The 25122-nt window shown below is 38.7% G+C and overlaps 1 protein-coding gene across 1 annotated transcript in view; it reads left to right on the forward strand.

The window, feature by feature from the left end:
- Nucleotides 1–25122, forward strand: part of NRG3 (neuregulin 3) — a 360847-nt gene that overhangs the window by 277999 nt on the left and 57726 nt on the right. Inside the window, exon 4 of the mRNA XM_051618530.1 lies at nucleotides 21587–21613. Coding sequence (XP_051474490.1) covers nucleotides 21587–21613 — 27 coding nt within the window. The remainder of the gene's footprint in view (nucleotides 1–21586; nucleotides 21614–25122) is intronic.

Raw genomic sequence — 25122 nt, forward strand, 5'->3', positions numbered from 1 at the left:
TAACCTCTCATTCTTGTGTTGCGCATAATATCCAGATCTTTCTACACTACCCTGCACAGGACTGTCAAGATGGACAATGTGGATGAGATTTTTTTAAAAAATCCAATTAGTGGTGTTCTGTTTTGTGGGCTTTTTTGAAGTGTGCTGTGGAATCACTTTTTCTCCAAGTGGAGAGACTTCCTGAAATGCATACGAAGTGAGCCTTTGCTCACCCAGACACAGACCTGAAGAATCTGCTGTATATCTTAACTTCCCAGCCGTGTTTGTCCTGAAAATGAAAATTACTTAAACTTATAGTGTGAATGGATTTTACTAAAATGAGAATGAGACTTACTTAAGCCTTAAAATGAGGATTTCTCTAATTTAAGAGAGTTCAACAGGTAGAAAAAAAGGTTTGATCTTCCCTGCCTTCCAGTCCTGACTGTAGATCAAGTGGTTTAGAACAACTGGGTTCTAAATTTTTTCCCATCTTGATCTTTCATATATAAAAGTTTCTCCTAACATCTAGTATGTATGTGCTGACATAAAAAAATGTTAGTAGTTTAATAAACTCATCTTTAGAATATTAATTACTTTTGACAGTGCTGTCTTTCATCAGGTGTCCTTCAGTCCTTGGAATTACTCCAAGGATTCTCTAGTTTGATTAATCTGAATATCATCTGCACATTTTTCACTGGAACAATGTGTATGTTTTGTTGCTTAATGAAAATGGATCAGCTTTGCGGGAACTATCTAAAGGGTATAACTTGGAATCCTTTGCTTGACACATCTAGGTCTCCTGAAAACCATTTCAAGTTGATTGCCAAAAGAGAATTGGAATAAGCTTGTAATAAGGACTGTGAAGTGCACACTGAAAATTTATGGCACATGCCTTCTGACTTATCTGCTGTGGGCTTACTTTTTCTGGGTAGTGAGTTTCTCATTACAGTACAATACTCTCCTTAACGCAGAATTTAGGAAGAAAAATATAAAAGTCATTCATGCCTATAATATCCTTCAGTGCCTACAAATATCAAAGCTGACAAGTAGTTTGGTTAGCAGGGTGGCAGATGGTCTGTGTCTGAGTGGAAGAAAGAGCAGCAGCAGCAAAGGAAATAATATTGCCAAGAGTGATAGTAAAGTTTAAAAAGCTGTAAACTAAGATGTGTGCTAGGCATTAGCTAAGAGATTTTTTAAGAGGAAGTAGTTTGGAAAAATACTAGATCAGGGAAGGAATTAATGATTACTGCCTAAGTACACCCCTTCTTATTCTTTATGCCAAATCCCTTACCAGCAGACTATAATATATGTGGTAGGAGTAGATAAATATTCAAGTAGTGAGTAGTTGACTCAAAGACAAAACCAGATGAGGGGGTATAAAATACAAATACTACATTATAAGATGAGTTTTGTGGGGGTTTAGTTGTGTAACACAATGAAGCAGAAGGGGTAGAAAGCCAGGAGGAGCAGAAGGAAAGTAATTCTTAAGGTGATGGATGGAAACAAACTTGGACTTCATGTTTACAGAGCCCTGACTGCTGGCATTGCCTTGGGCTCATGGTTAGGATCTGGCACTGTGGTCAGGTAGATTGCTGAAGAGGGACTTCGGGATGTTCTAAAAGATTTCTAGTGTTTTAAATTGTTGGCCATAAAGAGCTAGAAGATAAAGGGAAATTGGCACAGACTCCTTTGATCAATGCAGTAGGAATGTTATTCCCTAGATTGTGACCATAGGGTGCCCCCATTTATTTCCACTCATCCCTGCTGTATGTAACTCAAAACACCATCTTCCCCCAGAGTTGTTAATGAGGATTATGTTCAGATACTTTTGACTTTCGGACAGGTTTACAATCAAGAATTAAATTCAGAGCTCTTCTCCATACCATTATTTTTATTTCAGTGGTTTTGATTGATAAAGGCTGAAGAAAACTGCATACATTTGTCAAGTTTGGATTGGGACTGATGTGGTCCATTATTTTGATCTTGTTTGCTCATGAAAAAGGAAGACATAGAAATTTTGACTGGTTTCATTTGTACAGAATGTGATATTTACAGCAGAAAAATTGCAAAAATAGATGTCAGAGTAAGTGGAGTAACTGGGAAAGAAGCAATGTGTGCCTAGTACAACAGTTGTTGTGTTCAAGTGAGATTGTTTTGTGTGCAAAGGGAGATGTGCTGAAATCCTGACACTTTCACAGACTTTTTTTTTATCTTGTTACACAAGCTGATTGATAGGGTTGATATTTTTTTATTGATAGCAATGCAACAGAATGACTATTCTTTTCTGCTTGGACACATTTGTTGGCTTAGAAAACATTTTTATAGCATTGCATGCTTTATTCAAAGAGAAAAGTAGTGTTTTACTCCTGTCAGTGCAGGTCTATGAAATGCATAACATATTTTTCTAAAGAAGCAGCCTGGCTGGCTGGAGAACTTTATTTGCTTTTACATTTATCTGTAAACTTGGATCAGTTGTCCAGCAATTTGGTTGTCTGATGCAGCTTCTGTTTGATATGCATCCAAATGTACTTGTTGATTGTGTGCTCCCGTTTTTATCCATAAATCTCTCAAGGCTTAGCTACTAACAGCTGCACACTATTTGAATGTAAAACAATGCATGTGCTGCATAGGTATTCAAAATCTCTTATACAAAAGGAAAAAATAAAGGCACAGAGTTATTAGTGGATTTCAGCACCTATGGATCTTTAATAGTAATTAGGCTCCTATATGTCTTAAGTCATCTTTTGAGATTCCACTTAGAATCTGTGAAAATTAACCCCTTAATGCCTTTGAAATACCTAGGAGTAAATAAATAGTTGAAAATTCTTGTATGCAACATTAGGGCTTGTTTTTTCTTTTGTGTCCCAGACCTTGGTTCGTTTTACTTAATTGTGGATAGGATGCTTGAGAACACATTGGACTGGATAACTGGTAGTTTATAAGAGGGTAACTATTAGGTGAGATGGCAGCTAGTTTCATCTGATTTCCTTTCCAGCATCTTGTTGTCACAAGGAGAGGATCTGTTACAGGGAGACCTTACAGACATGCAGGGTTGTGGAGAAATAGCTGACCCCCACAACCATTAAGAATTTCACTGAAATCTGTCCTTAAATTTCATGCCTGCTTTGTGACTGTTCCTGAGTGCAACCCTTGCAAATGTGACAGATCTTAGAGCTCAACATCATTTTCTAAGGGGTGCCACTAGGTATGTGGAGTGGTAAGTTATAAATTTTTATAAATAGCCAATTGGTACCCAGGTGTTTGGTGTACTGAGATGTCAAAATTGTTATCAGTTATGTTAACGAAAACTATCATTGCTAGTTTTTGAAAGAGCAGCCTTTATCAACTCTGAAGCTTGTTGAAAGCCAGAGACTCTCAGAAATGACTCATCACATTGAAGAGAAGAAGTAGTACAGGACCATCAGTGCAGAACAGGAAGGAGACAAGAAAGGGAGCGGAACATAACTGAGAAACACAAGACTTGATGTGTACCATTTTTGTTTAGGTGGGTGGTTTTTGTTTTACAAGTAACATAATGTGACTTGTCTGATTATAGTTCTTCCCAAGGAGGTCTGCATTGTGAACAGAGAGTTACAGGACTGCCATAGTGTGGTCATATCTTCTCTTTGCAATTACAACATGTGATTAGTGAGTTTAAAGGCTTAGTGGTAAGGTAGGTCCGGTGGGTCACTGGTGGGCAGGTTGCAGTGTGCCTGCTGAAACTCCACAGCAGGCAAAATATGAAAGATGTATTTGTCCTGCACTGGGTGCTTCTAACCCTTCTGTTTTCAGTGATAAGCACATTGAGGGAAGGCTTTTTCTATTTTTAAACCTACCCTTTTAGAAGTAATTTTGCACATGGTACATAGAGATTCTTTATTTTATGCCCTTAGTCTAAGCAAAAGCCCTTTCTTTTAATCAACCCACATACTTTCATAAAGTTATTGTTACTCTCTCATAACTTACATTGGCATCTAAAAACCATAGCAACTGCTTAAAAGTAGGATTTGAAAACCTACCTCCACTGATGTCCTGCACAGATGTAGGAGCTTGATCTAGAAATAAAATGTGGTATTTTTCCACCTCATAGCATTGCTTTTGTGTTACCCAGGTGACACAAAGAAATGGAAGCAGTTCTAGAAATTGTCTTCCTTTGTCCATTTTCAGAGAGCAGGCAATCTGTAAAAGAAATGTATTACTTGGTGTGTGGCAAAGGAAGTCACAGGTTTTTCTAGCTTGTGCATGTAAGGAAAACTGAGGAGAGTGAGCAATCTCGTACTGAGATTAGAGTATGATGAGTACAGTGGACAAAATTAGGCCTGTCAGTCTATAAATATAATGCTCGTTAATGCTGCAAAGCCCTTGGATTTGCAATGTCCTGTAGCTTAGACGCTTACTAGTTTTTTCTAATTGTCATAGTACATTTGAATGACTGTGCCAGTTTTCTGACTACAGTATATGAGACTTAATCTAGCCTTTTCTGATTTGACTGATCAATTTTGTACTGCAGTGATATTTTATGAAGTTTTAATATGCTCATGAGAAATTTATTTGGTATGGGGCTGTGCTCCTTTTCAAGATAATTTCTGCAGTGGGCTGCATATACTACACTTGTCCCATAGTTGAATGAGGAAATACCCAAGCAAATTACAAATTAATTAGGTTGTGGAAGCAGTTTAGCTGTAGCAGCACAGAGCCCAGCAAATGCCAATTAATCTGCCTCCTTGCATATATACTACTCTGCTTCCTCCTCTCCCTAAAGAAGAAAAGCAATTTTGTCCATTTTCAGCCCAGTAACTCTCATGGGCCCCTTTTGCAACATATTTATGTGTATTAATCAGGGCTCAGTTTTCTTCCCTCTCTGTCTTTGTTGCATTATTCTAATCTGTTTTGAGTGGATGACAAATCTCACAACAAAGGCACAAATTCAAGGTCAAAAAGGATCTTTTGGGTCTCCAGAATATCTTTAAAAATAAATAAATAATACATCTATAGCATAATGAATCTGAAGAATTTACATCACCATGAAATCACTTTAGGAAAAGAACTGGGTTGCTGTTTTCTATAAAATTCTCTGTTAAGGTGTTAAACTTCCTTAATGAGCTTTTTTCATGATTGGCCAATTAAGCAAAGTGTTCTGTTCTCTTATTGCCCTTATGCTCACAAAGCTCCTTTTAGTATCCGAGTTCCATGTTCCCTATTGAAAAAAAATGTTCTTGTTTCTCTAATCTTTCATGTAAGTCTCCAGTCAGCATGCTATGATAAAATGGAGGCTTCGTGTCTGTTGCATATAATAGCAACATTAGTTTTGACCCAAGGGCTTAGCCAGAACTGAAGATTCTGTGAAATTAGCAATTAGGAAGAGAAGCTGGAAATACCTGGATATATTTAATGTAGTTATGCTTACAGAAGAAAGAGCAAATTCTCTTGTCTGAACAGGACAAATGAAAGGAAGTTGTTCACAGATCCAGCACAAAAGCTGCCAGAGAATTACCTTTTCCACCTCTTTTTCCAAGGCCCATACTCCTTTGTTTTTCTGCCTTTTACACTTCTCCTTTGATATTGTCTTACTGTTTCTTTCACACATAACTGACCAGAAATTCAGAAATTCATGTATGCTGTGTGTTTTCCTCTGACTTGGAGGACAAGAGGTCTTCATTCTGTCTAATTGATCTCATTCTCTCCTTAAGTGAAGAACAACCAGAGTACTTTCCTAACCTGTAAGTCTGCCTTTTTCTCATGTATCATATATCTGAGGCTAAAATAGAATATGTAATCTGACCAATAAAAAAAGCTATTAAAGTAATCAAATCTTACAGTTGTGCTCAGATGGGCAAAATATCTCCCATTTCTAAATATCTGTCTCACTAGTGATAGATTTCCTTAATCCACTTTGCACAGCTGTAGCAAATTACTTTTTTTTGCTTTAATAACACATACTTTATGCTTGCAAATGCTCTTGTAAAATCACCAAGAGCTCTGTGGAAGCTGCCATTGTAGTAATTGAAAACAGTTGTGTAAAATGATGCTGTCATGCTGTCTGTTCCAATTAAACTCATAACATTTTTGTACGGGGTGTACAAATCTATGAAGTAAACTGGAGAGAATGGGTCCTTGATGGCTCTGTTAAAAGGTGAATTATATTTCTTCATGGCGTAGCTTGAGAAAAAAATGTAAGCAGCCAGCCTTTTTTAAGATTAGATTATACTAAAATATGCAATTCAACAGTAAGCTGCAGACCAAAACACTGTAAAGTTTGTGCCTTTCCATCACAGCCACAAAAGCATCTTTTTTCAGTTCCATGAAACACTACCTTAGTACTGTAAGTTGTCTAAACATCTAACAAGCATTAGCAAAAATAATAAATACAGAAATCAAGAAAACAGCATTTATATTACAGTGGTCTTGTGCAGCATTGTTTAGCATCTACACAAAAGACAGAGGAAAGAACAGCATGTGACTGTACTTTCATGTATGACTGTATATACACATAACCTGTAATTATCACAACATTATTTCGTAAAAGTTGCTTTTAGAGATGCAATCTTGAGACCTCTGTCTTGAATCTTATATTCCATTCTAAAACCAAAATATTTTTCTTCTGCAAGTTGTTTCTTGGTGCAAAACTTGGTTAATGGAAAAAGAGTTTGATCTTGTTGAGCAGTTTTGATTTATTTTATCTGGAAGTTATTACACAAATGTGAGGGGGGTGCATTTCCTCTATTAAAACTGTTTTTTCCGTTTAATAATTCTAGATAAAATCCAGTTAGTGGAGCAAAAATTTCCTTCCCAGGCAAAAGGAACTTAGGGAAGATCTCCAGATTTAGTATGACTGTTTCCTCACAGATGGACTGGTGGTGAAGTAAGCAGCCGTGCCAGCCAGCAGCCCATAATGTGCCTGTTGGGGTGAAATTGCACTTTCAGTGGCATAACTTGTATTCTCCTCTCCCTTAATGAGTCTGACTCAAAGGCACTATTCAGAGCTTTTTACCTCTCTTATTCTGGCTCAGGACTTTTGTACTGTTTTGTTTCTGATAATTCTGGCAGCCCCAATAGGTACAGAGAATGTTTTTTGCTCTTTTCACATGTTATGTTTTAGAGGAATGTAGGAAGTGTTGGTAGGGGCCATGACCATTTTTTTAAAAAAGTATTTGAACACCATTGTTTGTGTGAATATATAGCTGATCTAGTACAGTAGTTGATAGATGTTCCCATGTCTGTCTGGAAATTACAGCTGTATAGAATGATGGCCTGGGAAATATGTCAGTGAGATGTCATTGGGTCTATAAATACGTCAAGTGGATAAAGATAAAGGAAAGATAAGAATGATTGAAGTTGAAAGATATGTTGGCTCAAGAATGAATGGGTTTAAATTGTTGAAATATGAATTTAGGTTGAAAATCAAAGATTTCTAACTTGTCAGAAAAACCACGTTTTGCACCCTGGAGCTTAAGAGATGTTTAAGACCTCAGCTGGTCAGCATACTAGTACAATGGTACAAGTGACTCGGGTTCACTGCCTTTTTCCTGATGTGGTTGCTGGACCTCCACAGAAATTTTCCACCTGTGTGTACTCAGACTCCAAGTTTTGGTGCCCTGCTAAGCTTTCTGCTGATGCAATGGTTTAGCCAAAATTGGTGTAGTCATCTCAGCAAAACTGATGTCTCATAGCAAATCTAGGTGTCTCCAAGCTGACCTGATTTACCTCTCATTAGCAGTAATAGCAATGTCCTGGCAGAACCACCTGCAAGACCTAGACTATGGTAATTCATGTGTGGCTGTTCTTCCGTGCTGCAGCTACTATGTGTAGCTAGACCTTCTGCTGACTAGTTAAGCATGCAAGTTTAAGAGCAGTTGCTGGAATCACTTGTGTCTTACAATGTCAATGCTACCCCAAAAGAAAAATGATTTTTCAGGAGAGCTTAAGTGTAAGACTGGTTTCCGTTTTTAAAGTGTCTTTCCAAAAGTAATAATATTGTTGTTTGTATTTGACAAAGGTATTTAGGTGCCTAAATGTTCTTAATTATGTGTTAGCCTCTATGTAATGTTTTATTTAAGGGAAGAAAATCACTAATCCCAATGGTAGCTGCATTTGGTAAATGCAAAATAGACACAGCTGCTTTTTCAGATAAAAATATTCTTAAAAGTTAGTTATGTGTAATACACAGCTGCTGAAAAAGAGAACTACAGTTTGCAAGGGACAGCTTGCTGCTGCTGTCTTATGATATTAAGGCAAATACTGAATTCTTCACAAGCCTGTCTTAAAAAAAAACTTTATTTTTATCTGCATGCCTAATAGACATAATGTTATTACAGCAAGCATAGGAAAAACTTTTTCATTGATACCATCTTATTTCCAGGATATTTACTGATCCTTTGTAAAGCTACTTTGAAATTTCAGACCATGTTTGATGTAGTGGACTGAGGAAAAAGAAGGATGAGATTTTTGTGTACAGCATTTAGGGAAAAAGACCACTTCTGAGAAATGCAATGCATGGAGCAGCTGACTGAGAAGATCTGCAGCCAGAGTCTCAGAACATAGTTATAATTTTGCTGGTGCTTTACAGCTTCTCTGAAAAGCAGTATTTTCCCTTTAAATGTGCTGCAAAATGGAGGGTTTGCATCAGCAGCGTATTCTAGACCTCTCTTTTCTGCTCCAAAGAAAACGTGCCTTGTTTAATACTTTAATTAAATAATTCAGGTCAGAGTGGTGTGCCTGAGTACTATGCATTGAACACAAACCTGATGGTGTCCATTTCACTGTTGTCCAGCATCTTCATGCCATTGTAAGAGGACTTGTCTTGCTCTCTGATTATAGCCTCTTTCATTGCTCGTTCTCAATCCTGCCACCAACATGACAGTAAAATAGATGTTTAGCTAGAGCAAAAAGTGATAGCTGGATTTCTCAGTTTAGTATGCAGGTAAAATAAAATAAATTTTAAATCCCCAAAACCAGCTTAACAGACTCAACCTCCCAAAGTTTGCCATGAGATTAGTTTTCAGCTGAGGTCAGCAGTGATTCTGCTTCAGTGGGTTTTAGAGTAGGCATTGGAAAAATGTGCTGCTCGACTTTGGCACTTTTTACCATCTTTCAAGTTTATTTTTCTATCTGATCTTATTCTGTACCTGAAAATCTAACCCTCAAGTAAAGTGTAAATATATTGGGAATCGCAATAGAAGTGTGTCTTTGTCTCTTTCCCTTCACTGTATTAAGCTCTGTGAACATTTTACAGTGCATCTGAGTGTTATAACTATTTGCTCTGTAATATTGCCACTGTGAAAAAGGAATTTTCCATGTAGACTTCCAGCCCAGTAGGTACGGTCTTGTCAATGGAGAGGTCACCTGTCAATTTGTGCCTCCATTGTACCAGGCTGCATTGTTAGATGAAAGGCAAGTCCATTTGACAACCCAGAGCTTTCCCCACCATGTAACTCTATTCAAAAGGAATGAATTGGTTATGTATTTTCATTTAGTAAAAAAATAAAATATAAACATACAGAGGTAGCAGTATTGTTTATTTTCCTCTGAAATGCAGGTATATTATAGAATCATAGAATGGTTTGAGTTGGAAGCAACCTTAAAGATCATCCAGTTCCAACCCACCCTGCATGGGCAGGGACACCTCCCAGTAGATCAGGTTGCTCAAGGCCCCATCCAGCCTGGCCTTGAAGACCTCCAGGGAGAAAGAAAACAAGTACACTTTGGATGCTCATAAGCACAGGTGTCTCTGAGGTGTCTCACAGAGGGCAGGCTGTAGTTGCTCTTCCAGTCTTTTCTACTGACATTCTTTTGACTTTTTCTGTGAAATCTTCTAGCAAGTGAGCTCCACATTGATCTCAACCTCTTTGCCTAGCATTTAAGTAATGGTTCACATTTATGGATGTCACAGAACAATTCCTTTCCTTTTTACTTCTTTTTTTTTCATGTGCTGCTCTGTGTGTGGTGCTGCAGTAATTTTTGAGTTGGCTTGAGGGCCAGATGCAAACCACCAGATATCAGCATATAGGTAATATTCTGATTATTTTGGTTCACATCTGCTTCATGCACAAGCAGTTAGTTTGTTTGAGTGGCTCTGACAGAGAGATTACATTCAATGAGTTTAATATTTTATATATGGGGCCCTTTGACACTATTCTCACTTTATGTTCGTAACAATTAATAATATGGCAATGCAAATGGAGCCAAACAGCATCTTTAATTTTGCTGCTTTCACTGTAGGTGATTCTGGGCCATGTGCACATCACATGCTTTTGTTCCAACATACTATTTTTCAATTGCTTTTGACAGCAGTTAATAATTCTTTGTATCATAGCCCTATGCTTGAAATCTCATGGATAAGTCACATTATCCACCCCAAACTAACATTTCTAGACCACCTTTATTATATCTTTTTATAGTAGTTGATGTTGGCTTGATGTATTTATAGTAGTAAAGAATATGAACACCTACAGTATTCAAGCACAAAAGCCATGAGATAATTTTTCAGATTGCTACCTACATATCAGAGTCATAAAGTCATGTGTTGTATCCAAAATTGCAGAAGATGCTCAGACTCTGTGCAAAAGAACTGATGGTCATTTTTTGTTGTCCATTTTGCTATCCATTGCAACTACTTGTTTGTTTACATTATTAGCTAGTGTCTTCTAAACAGAATATATTTCCATAACTTTTCAGTAAGCAAGGCAGCTTAGGCATGGAAAAAAGCCGTGATTCCATTTGCATGTACTAGATCAGATTGCATGATGCAAGGATTTATTGTTGTACTGTCTGTGGGTTCATAAACACCAGTTAGTCTAATGTTCTTGGGACATGGGTGCCAACACCCACAACCAAATAGAAATGACACAGTTTTAACTACTACAGCTCAGGTAAGAGAGAAACTTCCTTGATGCCTTGATAATATAGCTCAACTCTGCAGTTTTCACTCTGAATATATAACTCATCTTACCTCACTATCTCACTTCTGAATGCTGCAGAGTTGTGTGTGTGCATGGTTTGCACACCATGATAGCCAACAAACTTGCAGCAGCTTTTAAAAAAAAAACAACAAACCACTACTGGATGAGTTGTAAAATGACTAGAGAGGGAGTTAGCATTGAAAAAAAGGAGAGATGTGCCTAGATTTGGAGTCATTCCTTTGCCATATGGATCACCTTTCAGAAAGAGGAGAATTGTAATGGGAATAATTTTTGAACTGGCATTCAGTATTTCCTCCATTCAATCATATGAGATGTTGGACAAATGCTTAGTTTTCTGATAAAGTTCACTGTGATGTAGTCTTTAAAGCTTTCAAGTATATGGCCCTGTGAAATTGAAAAATAATGAAAAGGAGGGAAGCTTCTCTTCTTCCTCAATATATAAGGGAGACCTATGTAGATGAAAACATCCTCTTTAATTTGAAACCTTTTGAGCATCACGTATGTGTGAATTGCTCAGCAGTAGCTGAATCTAAGATGTAAAGGGACTTACATGCCTGATTTCCCAGAGAAGAGCATTGGAGATCTTGATGTTCATAAACTTTTGATTGATCAGGAAGGTGTGTTGAGAGACTCCTGACACTCAGGAATACCTGTTGCAGAGAAGACCAGTGAGCCCATAAGGCAGAAAATACCACAAAGGTTGGGGAAGTTTTATTAAACTTTTATCATCATCTAAGCCTGAAACTCAGGACTACTGGAAATGAGGCTCAGCAATGCTGCTGCATAAGGCAGCTACTTACATGAAGTACAAGACACATGCACAGAGTAATCAGAATAAGTTCAAATAATTATCTTGCTATGTTCTACAATATTTAAAATTAAACAATCTGAGGAAGTGTCTTCTGTATACAGCAAATACGGTTACTGTTCTCAAAATTGAATGCCTAAAGAAATGTTTCCTAAATCAAGGCAGATAAAAAACAGTATCTTTCTAAAAAGGTCTGAGAATCCCATCTTTGAATCTCCTGAGTCCTTCTGTGCAAAACTCAGACATGTTATCTGGGCAGCTGTATAAGTAAATCTGGATATAAATAAATATGGAAACTTTACTGTTATTAGAATAGAAATGTCTAATTCCCAGACATTAAAACTTCACTCAATTGCAAAAATCTTGGTGTGACTACCTGTACTCTGCTGCTTCTGGTTCTTTTTTTGACTGCAGTAGATCTTACTTATTACCTTAGGGAATAAAGCTGTAGTTATTTCACAAATTGATGCACATTCCTTGTCCTGAAGTTGAAGAAAGTAATTAGGTTTTAAGAAATTGACAAAAAGTTAGAAAATTTTCTATGCCTTTAGAGAGCAGTAAACACAATTGCATCTGAAACATTTTCCTGTAGTAGGCAAGTGAAGGACAGCTTAATGATCTGTGGAAGGAATAAAGTAACATTTAGCATGAGAAATGCTTATTAAATGTCATATGTTCATAAGATGAGGGAGCTATTAGCAATTCCTTTAATGTTTCTATGAGGTTGTTCTATTTTACAGACCCATATTATCAAATACCCATTTGGAAATGATAGTGCAAAAATCCCTACAGTAATTTCTAAGAAACTCATAGACTTATTCCACTTTAATAGACATTTTGTGTCATTTATTTAATCAGAAGAAGACTCTTTCCCATAGAACACTGCACTCAAGTGAAGTCTTTCACGCCTATGACAAGATAAATAATGTAATTCATACATGGTTACAAAAACTTTCTGGACCATATGTTTTGAAAGTGTTCAATATGCTTTTAGGGTATGGATTGTACTTTTTTTCTGTTTTTTTGACAAAAAAATATGATTCCCCTCTCCTGTTGAGCTTTATGAGACCTTGCTACAACATATTTAGGAAAGGACAGGTTTCTCTTACATAGAGGTTGGAGAACCACACCAATTGCCTGCAAAATCCAGTGGAAGTGCCTAATGACCTAAGACATCTAAGATCGACCTAGAAAATATGTTCAAGCACAGTTGCCAGCATTTCTGTGGGTAAAGGCAAGCCTGTCTGCAGAGGCAGTGTGATGCCACTGAGCAAACCTCCAGTAGTGGTGAGAGATGACAGTGGGATTTGAGGCAGAATGGGTGTCAGCTCTGCAGGAACTGTTCCATTAATGGCATGAAGAAGGATAGAAGAATATATTGCTTCATAGCTCAATTCTCCTGACAGTTCCTCAGTTCTGACAGTGCCATAATCACCTACTGTGGACATGAACAGTCATAATCATAGTTGCTGCAGAAGCCCAGGAAAAGAGTTCAGAGTTGTGAAAGTAGGTAAAATAGCTATGTCTGTGTTTTTTCTTTGTGTAGTTTTTAGCACAGTCAGAGATCCTGGTATGTGAGATTAGGCTTGTAGGTGGCAAAATGAAGGAAGTGGGATATTTGCAGCCAAGGGGGGAAAAAAAAAAAAAGGAACTTTACAGGAGATCACATAGAATGTCTGTGGTTGGAAGAGGCCTCCAAGATCATCTAGTCCAGCCTTAGGCCTAACACCACAAGCTCACCACTAAGCCATGTCCCTAAGCACCAGGTCCACATGCCGTTTAAATGCCTCCAGAGATGGTGACCCCACCACTGCCCTGGGCGAATTATTTCAATGCTTGACAACCCTTTCAGTGAAGAAATGCTTCCTCATACCTAGCCTAAACCTCCCCTGGTGCAGCTTGCATAATAGGCTTCAGTAATGAACAACAACAACAATTACATCCTTTGCAATTGTAAATCTAATACAGAATTTCATTGGTCTAGCAAAACTTCAGAAAATCAGAGACATCTTGATTTTTCTTGGAATATCTGCCAGAATAATTCGTTATAGCGGTTGATGCTTATATCTTCAGTCAAGTAAGCAGAATATAATGTGCAGTGTTTGCTGCAGTCTCATTGCAGGGTGGGGGAAAGTTGATCTCAGAGTGATTACTTTGGTTTATCATTTTTGACATATAAGAAAACTTCATTATTAGCCTTGTCACCATGAGCTCTGGGGCTCTATACAGGCAAGTTCATTTTAATTTGATGTTCTTAATAATTTTCAAGGAAACATAGTCTCTCAAATAAAAGTAAGTGACTTAGTCACTTAGCACGCGGCAGCGGAGAGCGGCAGCGGCACCGGCAGCGGTGAGAGCTGCTCCTTTAACTACTGAGGATTAGAGAAGGGGCCGGGCTTCCCAGAGACGGCGAAGCCGGAGCAGAGCGGGGAGACCCGAGTCTGAGCGGGAATCCAGCGAGGAACAGGAAGGCTGAGGTGGCGGGGGGCGTGGCTGAGAACGGCGGCAGGTTTAACAGCGGCCATCTCGGCAGCTCCCTCAGAGCGCGCGGCAGCGCAGAGCGGAGAGCGGCAGGAGCAGGGAGTGGCGCGAGGGCAGGCAGGAAGCAGAGAACACCGGTAGCTTTCTCTAGCATGGTGACAACACGCCCTACAACCGTATTGAAAAAGGATATGGGAACTCAGACGGAGGTTCTGAGCAGGCACGCAGCTGTGCAGGTCTCTGGCTGCAGCGAGTGCCTGAGCCTGCCACTGGTGCCGTTGGGAGCCAGTGACACCGCGTGTGTGCGGTGTGAGCAAATCAATGATCTCCTTAGGCAGGTGGTTAGACTGACAGAGGAGGTTGAAAGACTAAGAACTATCAGAGAATGTGAGAGCAAAATAGATTGGTGGAGCCAAACCCTGAGGCAAGGGCAGAAGGACGAGGTTCTAGAAGAAGTGATGGATCCCCTCCCCTCCTGTCATCAGAGACAAGGAGAGAACTTTAGAGACCTGGAGGAATGGAGGGAGGTCCGTCCTCGGAGAGGCAAGCAAAAACCCTCCCAACCCCCTCTGCCCTCCGAGTTGCCCTTGAAGAATAGGTATGAGGCCTTGGAACTTCAAGGACAGGAAAATGAAGCTGGAGTGGTAGATCTGTCTAGTGAAGCACCTAGGACTTGTCGCTCAGCTCCACGCCTTAGGACTTCTTCAACTAAGAAGGAAAGGAGGGTAATTGTGGTGGGTGACTCCCTTCTGAGGGGAACAGAAGGGCCCATCTGTCCACCAGACCCATCCCACAGGGAGGTCTGCTGCCTCCCTGGGGCTCGCATTAGAGATGTTAAAAGGAAACTCCCTAATCTTGTAAATTCCTCTGATTACTACCCACTGCTGATTCTTCAGGTTGGCAGTGATGAAATAATTACAAGAAATGTAAGGGCAGTGAAGAGAGACTTCAGGGCCCTGGGACGGCTAGTTAGGGGGTCTGGAGCGCAAGTCGTGTTTGCCTCCATACCTCCTGTAAGAATGGGTGGAGAGGTAAACAGGAAGAGATTAATGATCAATGAATGGCTACGAGACTGGTGCCAAAGGCAGGGCTTTGGTTTTTTTGATCATGGGCTGCTCTACGAGACACCTGGCCTGATGGTGGCAGGTGGGATGCGCCTATCCCAGAGGGGGAAAAGGCTTTTGGGGCAGGACTTAGCAGGGCTCGTTGAGAGAGCTTTAAACTAGATGTGAAGGGGGAAGAGGAGAAAACTGGGTCTGTTAGGGACAAGCCCAAGAGGAACATACCAGGGCCTGAAGGGGGGTGGTCTAAGCAGGATTTGGTCCCACCAGTGTGCTCTGCTTGTTTCCTGAAATGCCTGTACACCAATGCACACAGCATGGGCAATAAACAGGAAGAGTTAGAGGTCTGTGTGCAGTCTAAGGGTTATGATCTGGTAGCAATAACAGAGACATGGTGGGACAGCTCACACGACTGGAATGTGGCCATGGATGGCTATGTGCTTTTTAGGAAAGATCGGTCGGTGAAGCGAGGTGGTGGAGTTGCTCTTTATGTGAGAGAGCAGCTAGAATGTATCGAGTTTTGTGCAGGGGCTGATGAGGGGCATGTTGAAAGTCTGTGGGTAAGAATTAAAGGGCAGGGTGGGGGGGATTCTGTCCTGAGGCTTGTATATAGCCTCTCCAAAACCATATAAATACTCACAGCAAAACTAGGTTTTTCCTCCTTTGTCTTCTTTTATCTATTTATTTAAAAAGAAATGGATAAAGCAGTTAACCTCTAGGCTTTTTTCTTCAGTATTTAGGTTTGCAGATGGAGGCTTATAATTTAGTTTAAAATAAAATCAACCCTGTCTATATGCATTGATAATGTAAATCTTCTGTCATTTGTATTGAGAATATATTGGACTGAAGTTTTTTATAGATTTACAGACTGTTTTTTTCTCTTTAAGTTGATATAATTTCTGTTACCTTTATTTTAATTTTATTGAAAACTGACCAAATATCATTGTGTGTCAACATACGTGGAGCAAATCACCAATATATTCTGCACACTTACTATTACATCAGCTGACAGGTAGTGAACAGCCTAACTATTGCCAGAGAAATTTTACATCTGGAAAAATGTTAATAATCCTCTTTTTCAGAGAGGGTAAAAGGAGGCACTGGATATTGGTCTATTCAAAGTAATTCTCAGGGTTTAGTGTGGTCCATTTTTAAATGTTCCGCAGAGGGAAATTTCTATCATGTCTTCTTATTAAGATGCTTTGAAATGTTAGTAATTGAATGGTTTTGATTTTGTCTCTGTTTCCCTTGAACTATCCCAATCATTTATCCTGCCTCCCCCCTACCCCTGTCAAAAAAAAAAAAAAAGAAAAAAAAGAAAAAAAAGTGAGGAGTACTGTCGTGTAAATTAATTACAAAAGAAAGCACCATGATCTCTCTAAAGCAAGCAACAAAATCAAATTTTATGCTTTCTAAAAACTGAGATTTGTAAAATACATTTTTTGTATTTTGTGTAAAAAACACATGCTGGTTCTTTTTCTTTCTGAAACGGAAAAATCCCAAACCAGACTCTAGGAGAATTTGGCCATTTTGCTAAGTCTGATTACCTGCAATGGTTGTCTGATAACAGGAGCAATGCACCCTTCCTACTGAATAGAGAAATCCCTTGCATCATAGCTCTGTGTGCTCACATGCAAAATAAGACAGGAAAAATAGTATATTGTGGATTAAAAAAATATGCATTCTGATATATATACACACATGTAACCAGTTACCATTTTAGCTTCATTAAATACACAAATAGGCTGATAACTGTGGGCTGTCACATGTGTCTCATAAAACATAATGGATAAGACAGCAGCTGTTTGCATGTTTACATAGTATCCTAGTCTGTCTGCCTTTTGAATTGGAGGATTTTTCTTCATTTCAGACCAAGTCAGATCTGTCTAGTACTTGAGTTAAACTGTTGTCCTGTTGCTTCCAGCCAGATAACCTGTTCAGTAGTACTTGAGCTGTCCAAAAGTAGCTTGCAGCATATTATGATGCTGCATTTTGTGTTCAAGACAATAATCTACCAAAGACAGTTTAATAAATCTTACGCATTTATTGGAACAGATAAATTTCATTTGTAGAGCAAAATACTTTGCTGCTGCACTGATTTCCTAGAGCTGTCTCCTACATGCCAAAATGAACCTATCCTTAGACCAGATTCAAGTGTCTGTGGTGGTCTACAATGAGTATTTTCATGTCTGAGATTTTTCTTCTGTAAATTCATGGGATTTACATGTTGACTTTCTATTTCTATTAATAGTGTAGCTTAGAATGTACCTGGAATAATGAAAGCTGTTTTTAACTGGGGGAAAAAATCTCCATGTTAATATGACTAAGAAAATAGCCCCAGGAAACCACAATCCAAACATAAAGCTGCATGTTCTGTGTGAACCACAAATAAATTAATCCATTAGTGAGTGTGAATTTATCTTCTCTTGTTATCAAGTATTCCCAGGTGTGTATGTATTCATAAAGTGTAAATTAAAAGGGCTTTAATACTAGCAACAAATTCACAGTGCAAGGACCATAAGGCACAGTATTTTTCCCACATCAACAACAAAATACAGAAATATTCATAAAGTAAAATACAAACGTGAATAATCTTCTTGTCTGAGTAATATATTAGTTCCTGAGAACATAACAATACCAGAAAGACAGAAGAAAGCACAATAACAAAAATAAAATGCAGTCACAATATTTGGTTAATGACCCCATCTTGTGGAGCAGCGCCCACACTTTGGCACATTAATAGCTTTCATATACGTTTTTGTTGAACTCAGTCCTTAAAGAAAATGCATTGCTTGATGGTGAATTGCTTGGCACTGCACTCGCTGTGCCCAGGGAGGTGCTCTGCAAGCGATGTATCATTAGTGTATTGCAACTCTGTAGCAATGAGACTGTTCTTTTTTACACTGTGGCACAGGGATTGATACTCTACATTTTTTGTGTTTGGTTCAGTCTTGGGGTCACCACCACAGCTCCCTTCCCCCCCATTGACTCCTCTGTGCCATGCCTTTCTCTCACTCTGACCCTCTCACAGTTTCTTACGTTGTTAAAAGGAGGGAAAACCATCTCCAGAACTGGAGCTTCCAAAAGCATTTATTTTCACAGTGATGGTGCAAGTGAGAGTAACTGCTGGACTGGTGCTTGGTCACCAAGGAGCAGCCTGGTGATGGCCGTAATCTGTTCCACATACTTCTCCCCATCCATCCTTTCCCTGCTGCCAGCACACCCTGGGTCCAGGGAGGGAACGGTAGCCCTGGAGGTTCCTCTTGTTGCTATGTTTCCAGCAGGGAGGTTTCCAACCCCTTTTACCTCTAAGAGAGTTAAGTCACTCCTCTGCTGGAAGTGGCAGGCTGCTGTACTGAGGCAAACTCCAAAAAGGCCAGCAGCCACCTTCTGCTTTCTGGAAAGATATCTGTGGGTCTTGGCAGTGGTTTTCGGCAGGGGGCAGCTCAGATAAGGCCTTTGGGGTTGGAAGCAGTAATTTTCTCTCATTTTCAATATGCAATGATGTGGTTTGGGGTTTGTTTATTTTTTATTATATATTGTTGGTTTCATTTGTTTTCTTCCTGTAGCTAGTGTAGTAAACATCTTAGAATGATAAAAACAATAAGAGCCAAACAACAGGAATGGTTAATGACTGCTGGCTTGCCTTGTGTCCCCGATTCAATGTGCTGAATGTTTTGGTAAATGCCATTGCTGCAGGAGCCATAATTGTATTAAGGAAAACAAGTCTGAGTTGGGGTTTTGATAACATTGGTATCTGCTGTCACCTGTGGCATGTCCCAGTGTGCAGCCACCACGTCAGCCTGCCTCCCAGCCACGGCTTGTTGCTGCTGCTGGCTCTGGAGCAGCATCCCTTCCCCAGCCAGGAGGGCGAGTGTGGGGGCCGGATCCCAGCCCTGGGCGCTGCTCCTGTGGTACATGTGCCGTGGCAGTGGGGTGAGAGGCCTTGCCAGTGCTAGTGTGCAATATATACACAAGAATTATAATTTTGTTATTTTCTATTCCCAGATTGGTGCTCACAGATGATCTATATCATTGGCAGCTTGAATATTTTACTCTAAAGGTTTATCCTGTTAGACATCTATTCATCGTATCTGGGAAGCTGAAGTTGCTCTCCAGGCATGAGACTTTTAAAATAAATAACCAGCATTTCAAACCTCTCCAGCTAAACACATTTTCCTGGAAGGCTTTAGACATGTGAGTCTCTAACCTGTGTAAACCACTCAAAGTTGCTTTTTCCCCATCTTTTTAAGGGAAAGGTATATTTTGTTTGCACTTTTTCAGAAAGTGGCTTTTAACTATGTTGGTGAATTCAGTGAGGAAATAGCAGGCTGTGAATGGTAAATATGTAGAGAACATGTATAGCACAGTTAGGAAAGGAGGATTGTTTTTTCAGCTGCTGTACATAGATTTAAAAGATTATACTGCATGATCTTGCTTCATGTGTGAATATCCTTAGCTTCTTGGAGACCAGATTACGGTACTTTGATCTCTGCTACCATTTATAAAGTAAGCAGTTGTTGATTGCATCTTAGTCTAGTTTACAGAAGGATGCACGATGTGAACTGCATGCAGATAGTATTTGCTGATTTCACAAGTATAAAAATTAGCGGAAAAAACCCCACTTACAAATCTCTGGGAATATAATATGCTGAATGCACTTCTGATATTTCTGGTCTCATGCTCTTATAAAAATTACCTCCCTGTGTCAAATGCACCAGGTATGTTTGTATGTGATGCTTGTATGTGAAGCAAGAAAGCAGATTAGAAGATTATATTACATATGTAATTACATTTATTACATGTGTGATTTTGAGTTATATATTTAATACCTAAAAGAATCATTTAGGTGTTCACTAGACTTGCATAATGTGCCTGTCCTAACACCATGTTAATAAGGTATTTATACTACATAGCATCATCTTATGTTCTTTTCTTTTGGGATGCGTATTACATTTTCTGCATGAAGACAGATATGGAGTTCAGCAGCTATGGTGTTGATTTGAATGCTAAGTGAACTGAGCAAGCCGATGCTCGATGCCTTCTAGAAGGATTGAAAGGTTGCCAAAGGCAAATAATTCCCAGCATTTTCAACAGAAACCCAAATATTTCACATATTTGTCACAGCTGCCAGGGCTGACAAAACATGAGATAAAGTATTTTAAATTACTGTTGGTTTATGTTGATAAATCTTCATTTGCCTTTGCTGTATAGTTTTGTGGTGGATTTTTGAAAGTGTACCTTAATGCAGTACATTAGTTAATGGGACCAAGTGTTTCACACAAATCTCAGTAGTACTTCCCAGCACCAGCCAACATGTCAGTCTTGCACAATCTTCCTTGTAACCCTACTGCTTTCCTCTCCACACATACTGCTCTTGGAAACTTTGGCACAATCATATATTACTGTTTTCTGTATTAAGAAAATGTGGCTATAAATTTAAAGGAAGGCAAACACAAGATAATTTCCTTTTATTATATTTTAAAGGGAGATAATGTGTACTACTCCTTACACGCAGTTCTGAAAAGTCAGTTACTTATTATGTTGTCCTGAGTTTGTTATTCTTTAATCAGATCAACATACTTCTTATTACCTTGGGTGTTATGTAAGTTTAAATCTACTTTATGCTGAAACATCAGTCTGTTAGAGACACATTATATCCTCATTTGTCATGTGAAAAAAGGGTCCTGAAATGTTTTGAATCTCCAAATTCAGTAGACTTTCTAAAAACTGTCAGTTTTTCTTGCTTCAGTTTTAAGTGTCTTGAAATTACTGCATCATATCAGTGAGATGGCTGAGTCAGGAACATGACTATCTCCTGAAGTCAGATTGTCTGGTACACAACAGATAGCAGTTGTGCAGTTGCACCAAGTGCAAGTGTGGCTGTTGTGCTGTAATGAGAGCTGCAAAACTCAGTAAAAGTCTTACATTTATCTCTTTAGATTTTGATCTCTCCCAGAGAAAATGAAAGCAAGAACCTTGTCCAACTAATGATGGTAGCACGTTGAGGGGAGTTTCAGGAGGAAGAGAAAATGAAATTCCTGTGGGTAGCTAGCTTGAGGCACTTCAGACAAATATAACTATAATGAGGAAAGGCATTCATTTTCCTCCCCAAATACACTTCCCTTCTCTGACAGCTCAGTGCCCTAAATTCCCATCTTAGGATTGCTCTTTGAAGGGCAAAGTTCTGCTTTTCTTTTTGACCAGCACCTACAGAGTGGGCTCCTCACCCTGCATTGCATTCTGCAGCTCTGCCATAGGAGTTTTGAATGCTACCATTTTAGTCTATTTCTAATATTTCTGTCTCTTTTTTCTTTTACACGCTTTCTTGGGTATAGCAGACCATTTAGGAATTGAATTCATGGGTAAGTGTTGATTTTGCTTTGTTTCACTTGCTAATATTTATCTTGATGCTATATTCCAAAGCACATGGAAGTTAATGGGAAGAACTCCCATGAGCTCCATCAGTGGATTATAAATTGAGTTACTATTACATTTACCAATTACATTTGAAATTATATGAAGATTTAATTTCTCTGTTGACCACTGCTACGGTACTTAAAAACTACATAATGATGTTCTGGCATTTTGTTGATGTTTAAGGAAACATAATATAGATACTGTATGGCCATATGATGACATTTGATGAATAGCATCATATATGAGATTTTAGGAAAGAGTAAGTACCGATCTTCATGTAAAGGGAGTAAGTTTTTAATTAGGATTTATATTTTTTTCAGGATTTGGTTTTGATTACAATGTTAAATGTATCTGGGTTTAATAAGAATCATTTAATTAGCTTTTAACAAACCAGTCAGAGGAATACTTCTAAGAAAATGGACTAATGACTGTGATACTGTGAAATAAGTGAACTTCAAGTTAGAAAAAAGATAAGTAGGAGTGAATAATTACTACCTATAATTTTGGAAAGGAAAAGATGGTGTTCTGTTGACTCAGTTGCTGCCCTGTAATGTATTCATAGCCTGATGGAATGATGGGCTTAAATAGGTCATTGCTTCACCTCTCAGCTGGTGATCTGCAGAGAGCACAGGTAATTTCCACAAGGAAGCCCAGATTTGTCCTTAGCAAGTTACTGGACTGGTGCCTCATTTGTGTAAAAACAGCTTGCAGAAAACATTAAATATTACTGTTAACACTATTATAAAGAGCTTACATTTTCACATAAAAGTAATTAAAAATTTACTTTGAATGTGTTCTTTCCCTATGTTGAGTTTTACTTTTTATTTTTGAAATCTAAAAAATTAATTTGATAGCCTAGTGATTGTAAGTGGTGTATGGGGATTTTGTTCACAAGTTGTGTGTAAGCTGTCATGAAACCAATATGGTAATGAGCACTAATTGCATGGCAGGCTACATGAGCAAGAGGATAGTCACCAGGTTTTCCTACTGCTTTTGGACTTGTGTGGCACACCTCGAGAACTGTCTCCTCTCTAGAGAAGAGTTTTCTCTAGAGAACTATTCTGTGATCTCTAAAAGTGTAGTGTTTCACTTCACTTCAGGTGAAAAAAAAAAAAAAAGGTACCAGTGGAATTGGTGTGTTTTCACAGACTTAGTGGACAAGTACACTTGGGAAATGGTTATTCTAAAGGCTCTTTATGTATCCCAGTTTTAGTCCTTAACTTGTAAGCAGCAGTCTTGAGGAATATGAATTGAAGGACAAGCATATTCATAAAAGAAAAAGGGTAAGGAATATATATAGTATATATAGAGAGGATTCTTAAGAGTGAGCCTTTCCATAAGAAGCAGAAAAGTGCTCCCAAGGAGGCAAAGCTGAATTATTTTAGCTTTATTTTGAGCATTTTAGTTTTGTGGGGGTTTTTTGGGTTTGTGTTTGTTTTAAGACATCTCATTAGGGCTTGAAATAAAGCCAACCTCTGAAGTTTTGGCTCAGAGTAGTCTTCTAATGTAAGTAGGTTTGATTGTTTTATTCAGTGTTGGAACAGATCTTGATGGTATAGAAATTAATGAAAACTCGTGTCTCAAGCCTGAAAATATTATGACAGCAGTCTAAAATGAGGCTTGAGGTGGTTTCTCTGGGCTAGAAAAAAGTGAATTCCAGAATCATATGCAAAAGTGAAATGCTTGAGTTTCTTAAACCCTCCTCCAATATTTTTTTAAGAATTACTTAGGAAATATACGCACATATGGAATCATTACTACACACCCAGCAACGTACAAATCCCCTCCCTCTAAACAGACAGATCAGGTGACAATACACTCATCATATTGGGGCCACTCATGCAAAGCCTCTCCTGTGAGTTTATTTCTGTAATGTAGAAAGTAATTGCAATTAGTCGGAAGAGTCTTTTACCACATAATTTTCTTTTACTAAAACTGGCAACATGTATCTACAGAGCTTAGCCTTGTTTGCATGTGATCCAGGGAACATTCTTTCTAAAGTTTTCATTGCATTTTTAGGCTCCGTTTCCTTAGGAATTCTGTTTCCATTGTCATCTTCCAGAAATTTTTCTTGAAAACCGTGTAAGTCTAGATTCCCAGGGAAGGTTGAACTCCTTCCACAGCAGGTAAAGCTAAATTCTCATGTGGATAGGAACATCTGTTTATAGAGGTGCCCCAGAGGACAGATTAAAAATACGCTAGCTACACATCCAGCTTAGTGTATGTTTGCCAAGAATAGTAGATGGCCATAAGTTTTGGGTTTGTTTTTTCACTAGACTCTTAAGAATCCTTGGAGTGTATACCTGTTAGGGACTTGTTGTCTATGAATTTGGGTATCTCTCTGAGAACCAGCTGATACTGTCTTCCCTCCCAAGCTCCTATAGCAACCAGTTCTAGAGCTCTATAGACACAGGCTGTGTACATTTCTATTACCAGTTAATATTCGCTTCCTACCAGATTCTTGGCTGTCACGTGCAGGATTTACTGAACAGGAGCTTGTGAGTTCAGTTTATCTACCACACTGTTGTGTTAACCTCTCTGATGTTCTCATGCCTGCTTTGCCTTTTGGATATTGTCAGGTTTATACTCCATATAGTGTTCAGTATTGTGCATTCCCAACTATGAATACCTGATACTTTAATATTGTTGCTGACTTTGGTTTGCAGTGTCTGTTTTTCTTTGTATGGATAGCAGAGATAAATGCAGGCATATTAAATGTGGCATAGCTACATGTGTAAATGGTGCTAATGTAACAATTCATGGATGGTTCTAATGTATGCTCGTGCAGATTCTCTTGAATTAAATGAAAGCCAAGTAACTGTTTAAGGGACACTGTTGCCTTAGAATGTGCATTTGGGTATTGTGATCAGAGTGATGAAGCTTTATGAAATTTCTGGTGATATGGAAATGCTTTACACTTTCTAGCACCTCAGAGGAAAAAAAATTAAGTCTTGAGTTTGATACTTGTGAGAGCTAGATTCCATTTCCATCTCTGATGCATCTTCCAGAAAGGCTTTGGGAAAGGTATTTAATCTCTCTGTGCCTTCAATTCTCAGTTATTTTTATCAGGCTTTCTGCATTTAGATTCCTCAGCTCTCTGGGGAATCTCTTTCAGTAGTGCTTAAGACAGAAACTCTTCCTTACAAGAGGGTGCATACTTTGCTCCATGGTTCCTTGTAAGACAGCCCCACAGTACATGGGAGAAGAGCATACAGGTCATGAAGGAGTGCCATGCATGTGGTCTGGGTTGGGGCACAGATCTGGATGGTTCCCAGTGTGTCTTACCAATGATGATGCATACAATTTTATCTAAATTTCCAACACAAAGGTAAGTAAACTTTATCACAAAGTGAAGAGCTACTCACTGTATTAATTGTTTCTTGTCAATTGATTTATTAGTTTCATGTCAATGGAAAGCAGGCTGGCTGTTGGTAATGCTCATGTGAGACAGTGA

The sequence above is a fragment of the Apus apus genome, chromosome 4, assembly GCF_020740795.1.
Source record: "Apus apus isolate bApuApu2 chromosome 4, bApuApu2.pri.cur, whole genome shotgun sequence".
Lineage (NCBI taxonomy): Eukaryota > Metazoa > Chordata > Aves > Apodiformes > Apodidae > Apus > Apus apus.